This window comes from Diabrotica virgifera, chromosome 7, assembly GCF_917563875.1.
Source record: "Diabrotica virgifera virgifera chromosome 7, PGI_DIABVI_V3a".
NCBI classification, from domain to species: domain Eukaryota; kingdom Metazoa; phylum Arthropoda; class Insecta; order Coleoptera; family Chrysomelidae; genus Diabrotica; species Diabrotica virgifera.
The window spans coordinates 237,911,789-237,931,797 of record NC_065449.1 but is presented as its reverse complement, the minus strand read 5'-3'; the positions used below and the strand labels follow the sequence as shown (position 1 = coordinate 237,931,797).

The following is a 20,009-nucleotide window of genomic DNA, read 5'->3' as shown; positions in this document are numbered from 1 at the left end:
TTGACAGTGAATTTAATTATTATATAAAATAAATAAGATATTCAAAAATACAATTTGAGTATATTTTAAAAGCAATAATTTATTAACAGCTTTAAAAAGGTTTATACGAGTATACGGCCTCCCCTTTAATGGGAGTACCTAATGATAAATGGACTGTTCCATTTGTTATCAAATGAAAATTGTTATTATAGTCGGTTCGCTAAACTCAACACAACTGGCTAGTGATTTTAGTAGGTAATTTTTTTGTTTTTTGCGAATTTTGTCAAAATTACTAATTATTTAGTAAATATTAACTATTTAGTAATTTTTTTTGTCAAATTGGCAAAATTATTGACTAAAATCACTAGCCAGTTGTGTCTGAGTTTAGCGAACCAACTATCTGAAATAATATTGTTTGGAATAAAAAATTATGGTCTGATATGTGCAATTACATCCTTCTAATGGAAAAAAATATTTGAAGATTTTTCTCAAATTATGGATACCAACAACGTTTTCATTTATAACTCTTTTATTTTTAATTTGACGAAGAAAAGTTATTCTTCATAAAAAGATATTCATGTTCTAAGATTTATGATGCAACCATCATATATAAAATTTTATTAATTTTATACGAGGTATGTCAAAAAATATGAATTTCGATCAAGAGTAAAGTACCTTTATAGTTCATAACATTTAATAAATTAGAATGATATAATTGCACATTAAAACATAATTATTAATTCTAAACAACTTTTCATAATAGCAATTTTCCATATTATGAATTAAAATACGTTAACCCGCCGTTACACGCGTCTTCAATTGTGACGTGGTTGCACGCGTATGAGCGTCGCCCTCACCTACATAAATTCGACTTATTTCGAGGAAGAATGAATGTCAACATGTATAAATATAAAATGGGTTCTACTCACATATTATAGAAAGTCTCGTAAACCAATTTTTTTTTATTAATTTAACAAAACAAAAGTAAAAATAATATAGATCAAAAGCAAGTTTTCTTAATTTTCAATTTCAGCAAGCCACTGAAGAAATTAACGTTCTTTACGCGAATTCATTTTACTAAAAATACAAATTAAAATTAAAAACTGTTCTGAAGCTATTTCTTTGTGGCATTTATGTAATTAACTATTAATATTTTGTATTTTGATAACGACGTCCGAGGTGGAATTCGAAACGTCAATAAAATCAATTTTTCAAGTTAAATTGTGGCTTATTTCCCAATTAGAATAGTTAATTTAAAAATGGGTTCTTAACCAGTGGCGCACCTAGAATTTTCCTCTGGGGGGAGGGGGGTTTTCTTGGGCACCGAAAGTTTTTTGTATTATTTGTGAAAGACAAGTTACATTTTCCTACTTTCTTTTATATATATTTCTATATGCTCTGGGTGGGATTTTAACCCCCAAACCCCCCCTCGGTGTGCCACTGTTCCTAACCTAATCCAAACAATAATATTTTAATTAAACCTACCTAAATATTAAATAAAAACCTAAAAGTTTATTTGAGATAATAGAAAAGTGATTTCACTGTGATTGCACGCGCAGTGAGGAATTCCCTCACTTGAAGAGGGATGTCTCTTCTTTCAACTATCACACAGCACACTGGCCGCCTGAAATATTCTATAACTTTTTCATACCCTCTCATAAACCATGCTAAAGGCATTCCTGGGTGCTTAAGGTTATCGTATTAGTTTACACAATTTCATTGGTTATAAACAAATATGGTGAGGGATTTCCTCATAGCGCGTGTAATGGCGGGTTAATAAACAAAGTTTTCGTTATGATAATTCTCGCATTTTCAGCTTGTTATTTATGGTTCATTGCATAGTATAAGTTCATCGTTGTTTAAATTCCATTATTTCCTGTCTTTCGTTATCTTCTAATTCTACTCTTAAGTATTGGAATGTCCGTGCTTGTTCTATATTTACTTCTTCTTTTTTTATGTTTATCTTTTCTTCTTCATTTTTCCCATGACCATAACTTTTGTTTTATTTTATTAATTGTCATTCCATATTTTTTTAGTATTTCATATCAGTGTGGCATATTAGTACTATTTAAAAATAAAACAAAACATTGACAGTCGTCAAGTCGTCTAGGGGTCATAGCTAGCTTACCGCGGCCCCCTTTTCGATTCTAAATGGGTCCACCCAAGGCTTTTTATGTATATTTGGCTGCTGATTAGGAATTTCGAGGGTTGATTTCGATCCGAGTAGTCAAAAAATTGTTATAAACAGTTTAACTGTTTATATATCTCTAGTTCGTAAACTAAAACATAAAAAAGTTTTCAAATAAAATTTGTTCCTTGATAATAAAAAAACAAAGAAAATGGAGGTTAATCCAATAATTAGAACTCGACATATTGTAAAATTAATGAAAAATGGCCGCAAAATATTATGTACTAAGATTGCCCTGATTCTACAATATCTCGAGTTAAAATTATTGGATTAAAGTTTAGTAAACGTCATTTTGTTTGTTTTTTGTTCAAGGAACAAATTTTATTTGAAAACATTTTTTATCTCTTTTAGTTTCCGAGCTAGAACCTATAAACAATTAAATTGTTTATGAAATTTTTTTGACCATTCAGATCGAAATTCACCGTCGAAATTCGTAAACAGCAGCCAAAAAATACATAAAAAACTTGGGTGGACCCATCAGAATCGAAAGGGCCACGGTGACCTAGCTATATCCCCTAGACTAAAGACCATTTTATTAAAAAACAATAAATATAATTTTCACAGAAAATATCACTTTTAAATTTTCTTAAGTAGTAACAATCTATAAAAATGTAAAAAGTACATTTTCTGTCGAGATTCGTACAACGCAACACGATAGGCACCTAGTCAAGTAATCTAAATCGACATCCAAACAAAAATATCGTAGTTACTGAAACTTTAACCTACGTGTCTAAGCCAATAGACTAGCCAATAGTGTTAATTATGTATGCAAGGCTATTACATTTTAAACCAATCGTATATTTTCATAACTACTGTATAAAATATTAAGTTATGCGACCGTTAATACAGTTAAAATATGTCACAAAGATTATGTAAGATTTGAATTTGCCGCCATTTGCGTGATAAGTGTTGCCAACGAAAAAATAGTGACAACTGACAGTTTAAGGGTGTTAAATATAATATGCTGCACGAAGGAATAACGTGAATGAAATAATGATTTAACTATAAGCCGTGAAGGGATCCATTAAACAATTTACTTAAATTGTATTTGGACACTATAGTGGTCCCTAAACAATTCGTTAAGTATAAAACACCCAAACAGTTCATAAGAGTGTTGCTGAGATGCAATAAGATGAATTAGGCACTAAGAATTCAATATCTTCAGAAGTCCTCTCCAGTACGTTCCCACAGGAGTTGTATCTTTCTGGAATTGTAATGACTGCGCATAACAAACACAGTTCGTTGAATTGATAAATATTTATCGACGCTTAACGAAACTAAACTAAACAACATCAGATATGCAGATGACACCATGGTATTTGCGGACAACCTAGAAGACCTGCAAGTCCTTATGAACAAAATCATGCATTACAGTCAACAATATGGACTCAATATAAATGCAAAGCAGACAAAACTTATGATCATTAGCAAAAAAAAGATGACAGAAGTTCAACCAAACCCCCATAGAAAGAGTGACGCACTACATACAACTACCGCGGCACCTTAAATGAAGAATAAACTAACAACCAAGAGAAAATAACACGCATCGGAAGAGCTAGATCCAACTTCAAGCGGTTGGGGACTTTCATCAAGAGCCACAATCTCTCTCTTGGTATAAAAGTAAGAATGCTTCGATGCTACTCTTCTCTCCCCTTTTGTATGGTGTTGAATAGTGGACCTGGAACGAATCTATGTTTAGAAAATTTGAAGCATTTGAGATTTGGCTATATCTGGCAATACTTGCCGCAATAATGTCGTGGACTGACCGAGTCACAAATGACGAGGTCCTCAGAAAAATGAAGAAGAACCAAGAGGTTCTTCCGAACAAGCAAGAAACCTAGAGAGAAGAACAATCAAATATCTAAAGTTACAATACTTCGAACACATTATGCGAAATGAAGCCAGATATGCCTTCCTACAAGCCATCCTGCAAGGAAACATATTTGGAAAGCGAGGTCCAGGAAGAAGAACATCCTGAAAGAACCTCAGAACCTGTTTCAACACAACATATGTACAGCTTTTCCGCGCTGCTACAGATAAGATAAAGATTGCCGTGATGATCGCCAACATTCGTCATGGATAGGCACATCAAGAAGAAGAAAGACCCATTGATGCGATCAAATAAAACTGACGATTGAGTCATCTACAGAACAGGCATCAAGATTCTGTTTTATTCTCAAAGACTCTTTCTTTGTTTTCATATGACTATCAAAAAACATGCCAAGAGATAGATAACCAAATAATTTCAACGGTATAGAAGTCTGAGCACACAATAAAACTAGACACATCTTCCGTTCCCTAATCTTTCATCAATACGTAGAAGCTGATGAAGAAGATTTTTTAGGACTTTCGCAAAATTATGGATGGAGAAGCTGGAAAAAGTACTAAACGTCCATCTCTTTTATCCATGTTTTTAGCAGAAGTACTAAAAGTTGATCTCTATCAGGTTCACAGCAATCAAAATAATAATGTAACCATCAACTGCACAAGCATTAATTAACACGAATTAGGGAAGGTGAATTATTTGGTGATATTAAATACTCTGACTGCCTCTAAACAAATTGTACAATACAAAAGGTCTTAACAATAATTGTCTTTAACGAGTTGTTCTTTCTGTAATCCTACTGACTGCGCCTACTGAAGACAGTTGTTGAATACATTTTGGAAATTGAAAGGCGATTTTTTGAACAAAAGCATCTCTAGGAATGAGATTTCTTTTCATCACGTTAAAATAGTTACTTATTAGATTGTTGAGAACATCTTCAACAATGAGGTTTGTTATAGTCCTGGTAGTTATACTTATACTACAAGTATATACGGTTCTACTTTTACAGTTTAGTCACTCTAAATTAACCCCTTGTCTAGATAGTCAAAATCTGTCAATTTATCTGATTTTAAATGACACGATCAAAGATTTAAAATGTAGTAGCCTTACCGTATCAACAATATTTTGAAACCTACGGCTATGGTTTCGACTGATTTGGGACAAACACAATATAAATTGTACAAAAGATAATTCAGTAGTACAATTCCATATAAAAATATAAAACACAGTTCGTTTATCACATGTTCATCGAGTAATTGGCTTAGAATTACATAATATTCTAATCTATCTTAGCACAATACCAACATTCTAAAAATCCAGATACACTCAAATATATTTATTGTAAAAAGCAACGAATTATTATAATTAGAACCTTATTTAGTTATAAATATATCTAAAAACAAATATCATGATAGTGGATAGACTACATAACAATCATCCACACATAACCACAATTGACCCGTTTGAGGTTGTGAGCTCATACTTATATCTGGGATCATTGATCACAAACACAGGGTCATTACAGGAAGCGATTAAACGTAGATGTGATCTAGCAAAAGTTGCCACAGCGAAAATGACCAAAGCAAGGAATGACTGTCAAATTTCAAGAGCGTTAAAGATGAGGTCGATCAACTGCGTAATATTCCCACTACTGACCTACGGATGTGAATCTTGGACCCTGAGAAATTCGGAAAGAAGAAAGATAGACGCCACTGAAATATTCTGTTGGAGACGAATGTTACGAATTCCTTGGACTGACCGTAGGACAAATAATTCAATTTTAAAAGCTAAAAGTTAGCCAACGACACTTCAGTAAGTCCATCTCCAACAATTAAAATAATTTGGATATGTTCTGAGAGCTAACACAGAAAACATGGAAAGACCAATTATATAAGGAAGGTCCCCAACAATGTGGAACGATCCAATTAAAAGAATAAGCAAAAGACCTATGTATGAGTTAAATGAAATGACCAGACAGAGATCTTTGGAGACGGACAATACACGACATTACGTCGATCACTAGAGTCCCTCCGGGAAGCCAGGATTGAAGAGAGAGATTTAGTTATCAACACCGAAATTGTACCTACAATTTAACAGTATTAAATTAGTGTAAGTACAGTGACTATTCTCCTTCGATGGCGACTAAAAAATTGACAAAGTTAAAGAAATAAATATAAGACTTACTCACAATCAATTTATTGTACCTTGGACGGCCGGTTTCGAACACTCAACTTTGCTGTTCATCGTCATGTGTATGGGAAGGTTACGTAAGTGATGCCGATGCAAGGAAAGTAGTTAAATAGGTGCATTATTAACATTTCCGGAGACATGACGATGAACAGCAAAGTTTAGTGTTCGAAACCGATCGTACAGTATTTCTCATGATCATCTTTCAGTGCGTCACAGTTTTTCGATTTCTTTCTAACGCATTAAATTGTATGTGACAGAAAAAAAGGCACGTTGGTGATTACATTTCGTCGGTGACATTTTTATAACATTTATTCTAGTTATTCTAGTTGTCGATAGATGGCGCCATAATAAAAAAATAATTTTTTTTAATTAGATAATAATATTACAAATATAATCTGTATAATTGATAAGACTATACAAATCAAAGAAAATACCATTTTATAAATGCAAGAAACACATTTGAATTGTTTTTATTCCAAATTGAAAATCAAATGTGACAACTGTCAGATTTAACTAAAATGGCATGTTAGAATAAATGTCATAAATGTGTATTATCACGGACTTACCCTTTTTCCTATCATTTGTTACGCACTGAAAAATGATCATAGGAAAAAAAGGACAATACAAGGTACAATAAATTGATTGTAAGTCTTATATTTACTTCTTTAACATGTTGAAATGGAGTTGCATGTGCAACCGATTCATAATTTGTAAAAAAATGGGTTTAACGAGTTTCGATGTGGTCGCACGTCGGTTTTTGATGACCTACGTCCAGGTGTCTGGAGTATAACGTGACCGAAATTCATGATCTTGTATTGGCAGACCGCCGATTGAGATATGCGAAACAGCTGAGACATTAGGCAAATGGACTCAAAAGACCACGTCATATCTTGTAAGCCCTATTGGGTATAAGAAAGCTGTAGGCGCGATGGATGCCGAGTTTTCTGAAGGAAAACTAGGTATTGGTAGAATATAACTGTCCTGGTTGTTAAAATTAGAAACTGGACTAGGATCTAACAAAAGAGGGCAATACAAATAAAGATTTACCACTATAAACAATAATGATACAGATACAGGAGAACAAGCAGAAACACAGACTGTAAAGTGAGCCATGAAGCTCTCGTCGTATTACTCATCTATCGGCCGACTCGAATCACGCGCAAATTTCAATTCAAAGCTGCCAACTCAATTTAGATCTTATACTACGTTTGAAAAATTTCTGGTTGGAGTGAGACACGAATCAATTACCACTACATACACCACTCACAACGAAATTAGCGTTCGAAAGGCTATGAACGCTATGAAATGACTATTATAAATATAATTACAACAATTTTTCTTCGGAAGACTCCAAAGTTTCAAACTATGAACGATTAGAAATCACAATATCTTGCCAACCAGCTACAAAATTATATGTATCACCGTACTATTCAATTACCGAAAGACTTGATTTACTTTGGTGATACACTTTGGTTTTTCATACAGCTGCATTTGCAAAATTTCTGGCTAGAGTGTGGCTCGAACCAGGAACCCACTAAACTAATCACATCCTAGTGAGTCCGTCAGTACGATATGCCATCCTGCCAACTCAATGCTTAAATTTTTTAACTTAAGTATATTTTAATAGATAATGAAATAATATAATGATTGATATTTTGTTTAAAATCTGAACTAATTCGTTGCTTTTTCTTTACACCGACTTACTTATAATTAAAACTGTAATAAAAATAATTTATTACTTTCCCAACGATAAACTATGCATCGAGGATACTTATAATGGATACAGTCGGAAAAATGAAAGAATACCCATGAACGATTACATCAATCACATATTATTCAGATTATTAATAATCTATCTCTCTCGTTTGTTATTTATGAAAAAAAAACAGCAAATACAAAATATGTGATTGATATGATCGTTCATGGGTATTCTTTCATTTTTCCGACTGTATATATTCATAATACTATCACATTTTGATAGTTCAAATCATGAAACTTCATTATAGGGGAGTGCAATTAGAACTAAAATATGCATTGTTTCGGAAAAATTCAAACAAGCTTATATTTTTCTAAAACTTTTTTTGTTAGTTTAATACATGTTAAAGTAAAAAGTTCTACTCGCAGATTTGGCCGCTATTTGTTTATTAATTGTTTAAACAATAACAATTGTTTTGTATAAATACTTTTAAAAATATCGTTAAATTCGTCATTTTACTTTGATCAAATATGTTTTTATTTTGTTTTTGATTATGCTGAATCCGAATATAGCATTGCAATTTGAAAATTCTTATACAGAAGCTCTTATACAGTGTGTCTGCGTAGCTAGGAACCACATGGAAAACTTTTTTATTACCAAGTACCAATTTTACGAAAAAAATTTATTCTTCATAAAATGCTCTGGATAGTCAAAAATCTAAAACTCAACCTTCAGATATCAAATTTTATCAATTTTATACGAGTTATGTCAAAAATATGAATTTCGTTAAAGAGTAAAGTACCTTTATATTCCAAAATATCAAAAAATGCTATTATGAAAAGTTGTTTGAAATTAGAAACTATGTTTAAATATACAATTACATCATTCTAATCGAAAAAAAAAATTCAATTTTTTCTCAAATTACGGATAGTCATCATCATTTTATTACAATTATGATAACTATTTTATTATCACTTTTACGAAAAAAAGTTATTCTTCATAAAATTCTCTCCGTGGTATAAAGTCTAAGATACAACCATCAGATATAAAACTTTTTTAATTTTATACGAGGTATGTAAAAAATATGAATTTTTCTTAAGAGTAAAGTACCTTTATTATTCACAATATTTTAATTAGAAGGATGTAATTGAACACTAAAACAAATTTTTTAATTCCAAACAACTTTTCTTAATAACAATTTTCGATACTGTGAAATGTAAAGGTACTTTACTCTTGAGTGAAATTCATATTTTTTGACATACCTCGTATTACATTAATTAAATTTGATATTTGATGATTGGATCTTATATTATATACGATGCGGAGTATTTTATAAAGAATAACTTTTTTTCGTAAAACTGATAATAAAAAAGTTATCAATAGGTTCCAAGTTACGCAGACATACTGTATAAGAGCTAAAAAAATTTTTTTTGTTAAACATTTATTATTGTTGAAGCTTATTATAAATGTATTTTAGGTAAGTTTTACAGAAAAAGTTTTGATCACTTTATATAAACATTTTTTTAGCTGGTAATTTTCTCAAAAAGAAATAGTTTATCTCATTTCTAAAGTACAATAATTTCGTGCATTTTAAAGATTACATCCTAAGCTTTAAAAAAGCACTTATAAAACTGCAATAGATCTGTTCAAATTTGAGTAATACCGTCTTAAAATGGTGGAATTCTATAAAACTACGAAGATTTCAAAAATTACATTTTTTGAGACGTCATATCATTTGAATTAAATTTTTGAGATTTTTTTTGAATGAAAGATCATTTAGTAAGATGCTTGAAAGGTAAGTTGTGCACAATTGAGAGTTTTATAAGAAAAATTGTATTAGTTACACATTTTTAAATCATTTTTAAACAAAATTCATGTAAGGCTCACTTTCCGCCCACACCGTACTTATGCCCATACATTGTATTTCTTTCTATTATAACCATAAGATAGCTTAATTATTCTTCTTTCATGTTCAATTTGTAAAATTTCATTTGATCCATTAGTTAAAGAATTTCATTAAAATAACTCAACCATGCACTTCGCCGTACGCTAGTACAGTGCGTCAATGTTTGTGAGAAAGGTGACTTTAGCGTTATAAATAAAAAATTATAGAAGATACAGATTTAATTTTAGAAAATTCTTTATATATGGTTTTTTTTTGTAAAATTTTCTGAATTTTTCAAGTCAGTTTTTTCTAAAATTTATATTTTCGGAGTTATTTAAAAAAAACATCTAATTTCGTAGTTTATTTGTTTAATAAAAAATGAAGCACCCACTTCTCGACTAGAACTTTTTGATATGTTGTTTATTAAACATTTCTTAATGAAATTACAAAAAGTTCTATCTTGTTTGATTTTTCCGAAGTGAAAATCTATATATGCACTCCCCTATTAAACAGTTTTAAAAAACAGAAGCATTTTTAAGAAACTTAACATTTGTCGTCTTAAATTTGTTAAACTGTTGATGTTTTATGATCTGTATACGCCATTTGCCCAAAAGAAGCATCCGTCATTATCACCAAATTCGATTTAAACTGTACCAATGGGAAAACAATACATTATAAAAAGAATAAATCTCTAGGTTTGCGAAAAATTTGGTACCCAATTAGTGAAATATGTAGTTTAAAGTGTATACCACATTAGAGAAACATAACTGCGTTAATGTAGCCAATCATTGAAATTTTGAGAGAAAAAAACACAATTGCACTTTTTGTTCTTAGGAGTGGTAGATCCTAAATAAATTGTGACGTCACCTGTCATTTTTTAAGGTTCGATCAAGGTTTTGACTCCAATTTTATTTCCAGTATGACTCCAATATCCGTTCATTTTGTTAACCCATGAATATTTTGCTTTAGTTTTTACTGTCTGTGAATGAGATTTCGTAAAAATATCTCGCAAAACTCTTGCAAACAGCTTGAACATAGCAAAGTCACGTGACTTTCCAACTGCGCCGATTGTATAAACGCTGCCAATTAGAAAGAGATGCCTATCCTAAATACAAACACTTTTCTCTGTCGCACAGTTTTAGATTGCAGCGCGCAGTCTACCTATGTATGTCTATGATCAATAAAGTAAAGTTGTAACCTCAAAAAAATTACCTGTAACATTACCTAACAATAATATTTTTTATTCGGGACGCAATATTTTTCGCAAATAGGAAAGTTTAAAACACGAAAATCAAAACAGAAATCATAAACTTGTGTAAACAAAGCACAAAAGGCAAACAATAGAATGTTTATGATTTTTTTTGCTTTTTTAAAGTTGAACAAACATTTCGAAAATTATTACACAATCTGCAAATGGGTATTTTCCTACCAAACAAGTTTATTTTGTTTAAACTTAATCAAACTATGCGTTCATTTGTATTGTGCGCAATCCTTTTTTTTTTGTTTTTTATTTATTTAAAAAAATTTGTAAACATCACACACACTCATTCGCACAAATGATAAATTTTGAACACTAGCGGTCATTCAACCCAATGATTTGTAATATTTTTTATCACAAAGCGTATTATTTAGAGATATGTTTATGATTTGTTTTAGCTATGAATACCTTCGTATGGTTAATAAATATAGACCCATACTAAAATCACAATAAAGCAATAGAAATAAACGAACCAAGACACGTTGGATGTTACGAAGAGCACTTCCGAATCATGATTTACAATGTATGAACATTGTAAATCATGATTTGGATTTACAATGTATATACATTGTAAATCATGATTCGGAAGTGCTCTTCGTAACATCCAACGTGTCTTGGTTCGTTTATTTCTAGTGCATATTTACTGTGCTTTTAGTATATCTATTATTAACTTTTTTTTGTATAGGTACCTATGCAGTATTTGTATTACTGCGATCTTGGCACAAATGATCTATTATCAGTTCTTTACCGACTTAAATTAGTTAACAACGAATACTTGATAAATTATTGAATATAAACTATAAAAATGGATCCCTATTTCCCTGTCATGCCATAACTTGAGAACAAATTTACTGATTTCATTAATCTTTTTTTAAGTTTTCTAATACTGTGTAGATTTTTACAAAAAAAGACAATTTAAGAAAATTGCACATAAGACTAATAAATAACAATTATTATTTAAATTTCGCGTTTGACTTTTACCACGATTCAAATGTACTCGGTAGTACGGTGGTGAAAGGAAAATAGTAAAAGCAACAATTTTATTTTCCCATACAAACACAGTTACAGTCGGAAAAATAAAAGAATACCCATGAACGATCACATCAATCACTTATTTTGTATTTGCTGTCTTTTTCTATAACAAACGTTTGTTATTTATAGAAAAAGACAGAAAATAAAAAATGAGTGATTGATGTGATTGTTCATGGGTATTCTTTCATTTTTCCGACAGTATATACAGGGTTTTTCAAAAAGGTATGTCATAAATTAAATCACGCATTCTGGGGACAAAAGTAAATTGATTGAATCCAACTTACCTTAGTACAAAAGTGTACACAAAAAAACTTACAGCCCTTTGAAGTTACAAAATGAAAATCGATTTTTTTTCATATATCGAAATCCCTTAGAGATTTTTCATTGAAAATGGACATGTGGCATTCTTATGGCAGCAACATCTTAAAAAAAATTAAAGTGAAATTTGTGCACCCCATAAAAATTTTATGGGGTTTTGCTCCCTTAAACCCCCTCAAACTTTTGTGTTCGTTCCAATTAAATTATTATTGTGGCACCATTAGTTAAACACAATGTTTTTAAAACTTTTTTACCTATTAGTACTTTTTCGATAAGCCAAAGTTTATCGAGATATTTTGAATATTTGTCGAATCCACCACATATTTGTATATGGTTAAGTACCTATGATATTATACCTGTTAATAAGCTGAAAATTTATTTATAATTTACATTCTTAGGTATATTTTGAAGAAGAAGGCAAATCTCGATAAAAGGTGACTTATCAAAAAAGACTAACAGGCAAAAAAGTTTTAAAAACACTGTGTTTACCTAATGGTACCACAATAATAGTTTAATCGGAACGTACACGAACATTTGGGGGGATTAAAGGAGCAAAACCCCCATAGAATATTTATGTAAACATATTAAAAAATAAACCGCATCTCGATAAAAATTGGCTTATCGAAAAAATACTAAGAGTCAAAAAAGTTTTAAAAACGTTGTGTTTAACTAATGGTACCACAATAATGAATTAATTGGAACGTACACAAAAGTTTGGGGGGGGGTGGTTGGGTTTAAGGGAGCAAAACCCCCATAAAATTTTTATGGGGTGCACAAATTTCACTTTAATTTTTTTTTAAGATGTTGCTGCCATAAGAATGCCACATGTTCATTTTCAATAAAAAATCTCTAAGAGATTTCGATATATGAAAAAAAAAATCGATTTTCATTTTGTAACTTCAAAGGGCTGTAACTTTTTTTGTGTACATTTTTGTACTAAGGTAAGTTGGATTCAATCCATTTATTTTTGTCCCCGGAATGCGTGATTTAATTTATGACATCCTTTTTTGAAACACCCTGTATTATACTCCTTGAATTGAGATCTGAAAATAGAAATATTAACATATACCGCAAAATCAACAAACTCACAAAAGAAAAATTAAGTCTTATTATGTAACAGAAAACTGTCGATGTATATTCGCAAGAAAATCCTAAAATATTATGTGTGATCTATCCTAGAATATGGTTGTGACACATGTAAAGGGTTATTCAATATATTTTGACCCCCTGTAAACTGCTTTTTTATAAAGAACTAGAAAAAAATGTAAAATACAAAACTTATTCGATTTTTAAATTATGATTTTTTGACATATATATCATACTAATGACGTCATCCATCTGGGCGTGATGACGTAATCACTATTTTTTAAATGAAAATAGGGGTCGTGTGCTAGCTTATTTGAAAGGTTATTCAATTCCCTATTCAGTAATATAAACATTAAGATGATTATTTAGTTTACAGGGGGGTCAAAATATAGTGAATGACCCTGTACATTAAAAACCACAATGCTAAACAAATTAGAAGCCTTCGAATTGTGGTGGATCCGAAAAATATCGTGGTTTTCGCACACTTCCAACGAGGATGTTCTTAAAATTAAGAATCCAGAACATCAGAAACATCATAGAGAGGAGAAAAAGAGAATACTTTGACCACATAATTAGCGCACCGAAATACCATCTACTTCGCCTTATATAATACATCAAGGAAAAGTGGAGGAAAAGAGTTAAATTTGTCGAAAGAAAATTTCATGGCTGGGTAATATTAGGCAATGGTGTGGGTCCATAGCAAAAGAATTATTTTGCGCAGCAAACGATAGAGAAAGGTTTCAAGAAATTGTAAACATGATGACGACCAACTTCTGAATACAGACAAGGCACTTAAAGAAGAAGAAAAAGATTGAGGTCACTAAAACAGTGGCTATCTTCACGTCTATTTACTTTAATACAGATGTACTGTTTTAGCTTGAGGACCTACCTCGGTCGGAGCAAAAAAAGGACTTAGAAAATTGATAAACTCATAAAAATTATTACAAAACTAAATTAAACAGAACAATAAGTGAAGCTACCAGACTATCAGAATGAATGTGTAGTTGCAAAACTCACTGGTTAGCAATGTTAAGGGTAGTCTAAATGCATAAAAAACGGGACAGCTTGTATATTAGTGCACCCTAATATTTATGTGTAGATTTTGGCATTGGATCCGAGCATCACATGTAACACCGTTGCCATATCCTCTATTTTTTCATACTATCACATTACATAAAATTTCATTAAAAAAATAGTTTGCATTTAAAAAAGCACCAATTAAATTTTTATGTTGTTGTTTTCACCAATTTTGAAAAAATGCGAAAATGTGAATTATTCACGTCCGTCTGCCCGTCCGTCCGTCTTGTCTGTCTGTTTGTAAACTTAACTCCTCCGTCACTATACCAGGTAGAATGACAAATGAGGTGTCAAATGAAAGCTTATAATCCAAGGATGGTACTAAAGGAGAGAAATTTGACATAGACTGTCTGTCCGTCCGACCGCGAATTTAATTCCTCTGTCATTATACCAGGTAGAATGGCAAATAAGGAATCAAATGAGAAATAATAATCCAAGCTTGGTACTAATGGTGATAAATTTGACCGCCTGTCAGTCCGTCCGACTGCTTATGACAGATAGCCTATGTCAAATTTCTCAGCTTTAGTACCATCCTTGGATTATAAGCTTTCATTTGACACCTCATTTGTCATTCTACCTGGTATAGTGACGGAGGATTTATATTTGCGGTTGGACTGACAGACGGACAGACAGCCTAGGTCAAATTTCTCACCTTTAGTACCATCCTTGGATTTTAAGCTTCCATTTGACACCTCATTTGTCATTCTATCTGGTATAATGACGAAGGAGTTGAGTTTACAGACAGACGGACGGACGGACGGACAGACGGACGTGGATAATTCAAAGTTTTCACATTTTTTCAAAATTGGGTTCAATTTAAACGTTTTTATAAAATTATTCTATTATTCTTGTAGGTACCTTTAACATTGATTGAAATTATGAAAGAAATAAAGAAAAAAGTATGGCAACAGTGTGACGCACAAACATGATTCAGCTGTAGGCTACATAGGGTGCACTAAGATACAAGCTGTCCAAAAAACGAATGGATAAATTAAATAACGGAATGACCAGCACTAAGAGAAGCACCATAAGATCATGGCATTACCAGTGTCCTAAAAAATTGATTAGGCACAAATTATTGAAAATATAGTGATTAAACAACATAAAAGATTGGTCGAAACATTGGTAGAATATTATAATAGTAGTATCACAATAACTGCAGAAATTAACAGACGTATATATCTAACAAATAGAGCATATTATGGATTAAAGTAAAGAAACTTTTAGCATCAAACATCACAAAAAGAACGAAAGTATTGACATACCGAACTCTTATCAAACTGGTCCTCACTTAGGTTTGCGCCAAAAGAACCTACTATTGGTAGGTCCATCAAAATAAACAGACTGCGGTGGCTAGGCCACTTAGAGAGAACGATCCAGATGGAGTCGTCAAAACATATTTTAACCAAAGACTGGATGGAGTGGGGAAAAGAGAGCCAGATTTAAGGACCAGGTGGAAGGCGACTTACGAGTGTTAAGAGTACAAAGTTGGAAAACCAAGACGAAGGATAGGAAGGAATGGAAGCTGATTCTAAAACAGGTCAAGACCCACCATGGGTTGTAAAGCCAATGATAATGATTATAATAGTAGAAAACCGATAAAACATAAATATATGTCACTAAATAATACACATGTTATCAGATCCATTGTGATAAAAAATATGGAATTGAAAAAATGCAAAAATAAATAAAAATGACGCAATTACTCTATCACAAACTTACATTTTACACACTGTGAATGCCATGCATTTTGAGCAACTCTTTGAGGTGCGCGTTTTCTACACGCAGGTCAGTAATTTCTTCCCGTAGAACACCGTTTTCTTCGCGCAGCACGGCGTTGTCTTCACGTAGATCCACCACTTCTACCCTCAGCTGCTCCATTTCTTCGCTTTGGGGATTCAGAGTCTGCAGAAGGGCTGTCGTATTCGGTCGAAGGTCGGGGCTGTTGACGATTAGTTTTTTGATCATGTCGGCGATTTGAGGGTGTGTCGTCGAGAGATGGGTTGGTGTGTGACCGTTGCGCAGCTCTGTAATTGATTTTACTCGTTCCATGTCGGTGCGAAAATTTTCTATTAATTCGAAGAGAACTATTCCTAGGGAATACATATCGCTCTGAAAAAGAAATAGTGTGTTAAATATGCGAAGAACTTGTACAGGCTGGGAAGCCCAAGAAAGTCAGATATATCTTGCAACTATACAAGGTTTGGAAATGCTTGATAGCAAAATTATTATTATATTGTACCATACATAGTGAACTAAATTACTAAAAAAACAAACTTATAACCCTGATATACTTTGTTACTCGAAGGCACCGTTGCTCAGTCCTGGTAGATTATGGGTCGTTCATAGAGGTCAGAAACGGAAGAAAGATAGACGTAAAACAACAGAACAGGGGAGAGAATAACTCTTATACCTAAAAAACAGAAATAGTCTGGGCAGATTATCGGAGAATAGGCCATTTTTGGGAAAAGTTATTTACCAGCAATTTTATTGCTACTTATGATTGTATACAGGGTGTCCCAGACTAATTTAACCACGCTATATCTCTTAAACGAATAGAGATTTTTGAATGGGACAAAAAGTGATATATTCTACTTGTTATACACTTTAATATGGCGTACACAAAAATCATCCCCTAAAGATTCATCCCTTAGTTACAACCCCTTAATTTTTTTAATATCACCCTGTATATTTTTTTATAGTTTTGGATGTGGTCTTTTATCGTCTATTCAACACATTTTTTGAAAATAAAATCGGTTCGTAAATAACCAAGAAACTATCAATTTATTTTTGTTAATTGTGTGTCCCAGACTAATTTATCCAGGCTATATTTCTTAAATGAATAGAGATTTTCCAATGGAACAAAAACTGATCTATTCCATTTGTAATACACTTTCATATGGCGTAGAAAAAATTCAGCTCCTAAATATTCATCCCTAACTTACAGGGTGCTATGTAAAAAAATAATGTTAGGGGTGGTAACTAAGGGATGAATATTTAGGGGATATTTTTTTTTCTACGCCATATTAAAGTGTATTACAAATGTAATAGATCAGTTTTTGTCCCATTCGAATCTCTATTCGTTTAAGAATATAGCCTGGATAAATTAGTCTGGGACACATAATTGACAAAACTAAACTGATATTTTCTTGGTTATCTACGAACCGATTTTATTTTCAAAAAATGTGTTGAATAGACGATAGAAGACCACATCCAAAACTATAAAAAATATACAGGGTGCTATTACAAAAATTAAAGTTAGGGGTTGTAACTAAGGGATGAATATTTAGGGGATGATTTTTATCTACGCCATATTAAAGTGTATTACAAGTAGAATACCACTTTTTGTTCCATTCGAAAATCTCTATTCGTTTAAGAGATATAGCGTGGGTAAATTAGTCGGGACACCCTGTATATTAATAATATAGGTATGCAAAGTCCGCAGATAGTGTGCAGATACTGTCCGAAAATCGTGTTTTTTTCACTATAACTCCAAAGATTTTAACTTTACACCAAAAACACCCAAATAAAAATTCACCGTAATTAAATTCTTCATAGAGACTTGTTTTTCCCGATTTACTTCGAGGAAAATTTTCCCCGGAAAATGCGTGTTTTTCCAACAAAATCTTTAATTTCCAATTAAAATTTTAGATAAGTAATTGTTTATCAATAATTAAATAACTTGGTAGTATAAAAGCTCTTTTCGTATAGATTATAATTCCAGAAGCCTATGGAAATTGAATGAACAGTTTAGCAACAATTGACTTGTTAATTAAAAATTTACGGTCGCTATAATAACCACAATAATTATGATACATAAAAATAACTATTATTTTTGTATAAAAAGACACTGTACCTATCTAATGTACTTCACAGAATTGAAATTGGACTATTTAAGCGACCTCAGGAATATTTTAAAATCATAAACAATTTCTTGGCTTATAAACAAATAGAATATCTCGGGAAATATTAAATTAAATTAAATCATGAAAACGGCATTGGAAAAAAAGCGGCAGGACGCTTCTTTTAAAAGAAAAAACGTTTAATTGTGATGAGTGGTTCCTGAGATACAGCCGGTCAAAGTTGACCGGCATTTACGGCAAGGATATAAACAACAGAATCATAATTGTCGAACCATCACCTTTTTATTTCGGTCCTCTTTCTCAACACCAATTTTTGTATCTTTAAAATACTCATAACATATATTATTATAATAAAAGATATTGATATCATGAGGGAAAATTGCCAAAAATAGCAAAATTCCAATCAAAAATTAGGTTGCAGAAAATGTAATCTCAAAGTTCAAAATCGGTATACGTTAAAAAAGTGCATTTTGTGGGCTTCCATTGGAGCAATTTTCTTCATTATTTTTTTTGTTCCTAAGTAACTCGAGTAGAGCCATCTGACTAACGGATCATTAAATGTCAAAGTTGCTTTTGTTTTGTTATAATAAATTAATTTATTTATTATTCGCGGTGTGCAAGTACTTGGAAGGGAAACAAGAAACGACCGTGCGCGAGTCGCGGATAAATATTGCAACTATCTTAAATAATTCATATTGTCAATTGAAATTGTCAAATTGACGTATATTTCATACCTTCTATAATTGAAGCAGAAAAATTATATATTGCTCCACAATATTGATATGATATGCAATTATTATATAAAGATAAATTTAATTAATTGTATTTTGCTTGAAGTACTGCATTTTAATAACTAATTTTATTTACTACATACAATTGTTTACGTTTTGATAGCATAACCTGAATCTTATTTTTTCTTCTTCTTATTTTTTTGGGCTATGGCCTTGACAATTATCCAGTAACCAGGACTAATATAATTGGACAATATAATTAAAAGTGCGAATAAAGTTGCAGAGCGTAGAAATAGGGGTCGCTTTGCAGAACTTGCACGGTCCCAATAACAAAGATGTTTAATTTGTTTAAATAAAGATTGTTTAAATAATTATACAGCTTTCAAATTAGAATATTTGTGTTTTTAACGTTAAAAGGTACACTTGTAGTAAGTTTATCTAAAAAAGGTCTACAACTGGAAAAAAATATGTAGTTTTCTTTTCTTATAAAGAAATTAATCTATTTTAATAAAACAAAAGCAAGTTTGACATTTAATAATACGTTAGTTAGATGGCTCTACTCGAGTTACTTGGAAACAAAAAAAGAATGAAGAAAATTGCTCCAAGGGAAGCCGAGAAAATGCATTTTCTTAACGTATACCAATTGACGTTCGAAAATTATGATCTTATTGTTTATATCTTTGCCGTAAATAGCGGTCAACTTTGACCGATCAACCACTCATCACAATAATTAAACAATTTTTTTAAAAGAAGCGTCCTGCCGCTTTCTTTTCAATAACGTTTTCATGATTTAATTTAATTTAATATTTCCCGAGATATTCTACTTGGTTATAAGCCAAAAAATTGTTTATAATTTTAAAATATTCCTGAGGCTGCTTAAA

General features: G+C 31.6%; 1 protein-coding gene across 1 annotated transcript in view; it reads right to left on the bottom strand.

Moving 5' to 3' along the window:
- Positions 1-2,066: 2,066 nt before the first annotated feature.
- LOC114327809 (eukaryotic translation initiation factor 2-alpha kinase 1-like) overlaps positions 2,067-20,009 on the bottom strand; it is a 42,536-nt gene continuing 24,593 nt past the window's right edge. The window contains exon 5 of the mRNA XM_028276521.2: positions 2,067-16,646. Coding sequence (XP_028132322.1) covers positions 16,260-16,646 — 387 coding nt within the window. The 3' untranslated portion in view covers positions 2,067-16,259. The remainder of the gene's footprint in view (positions 16,647-20,009) is intronic.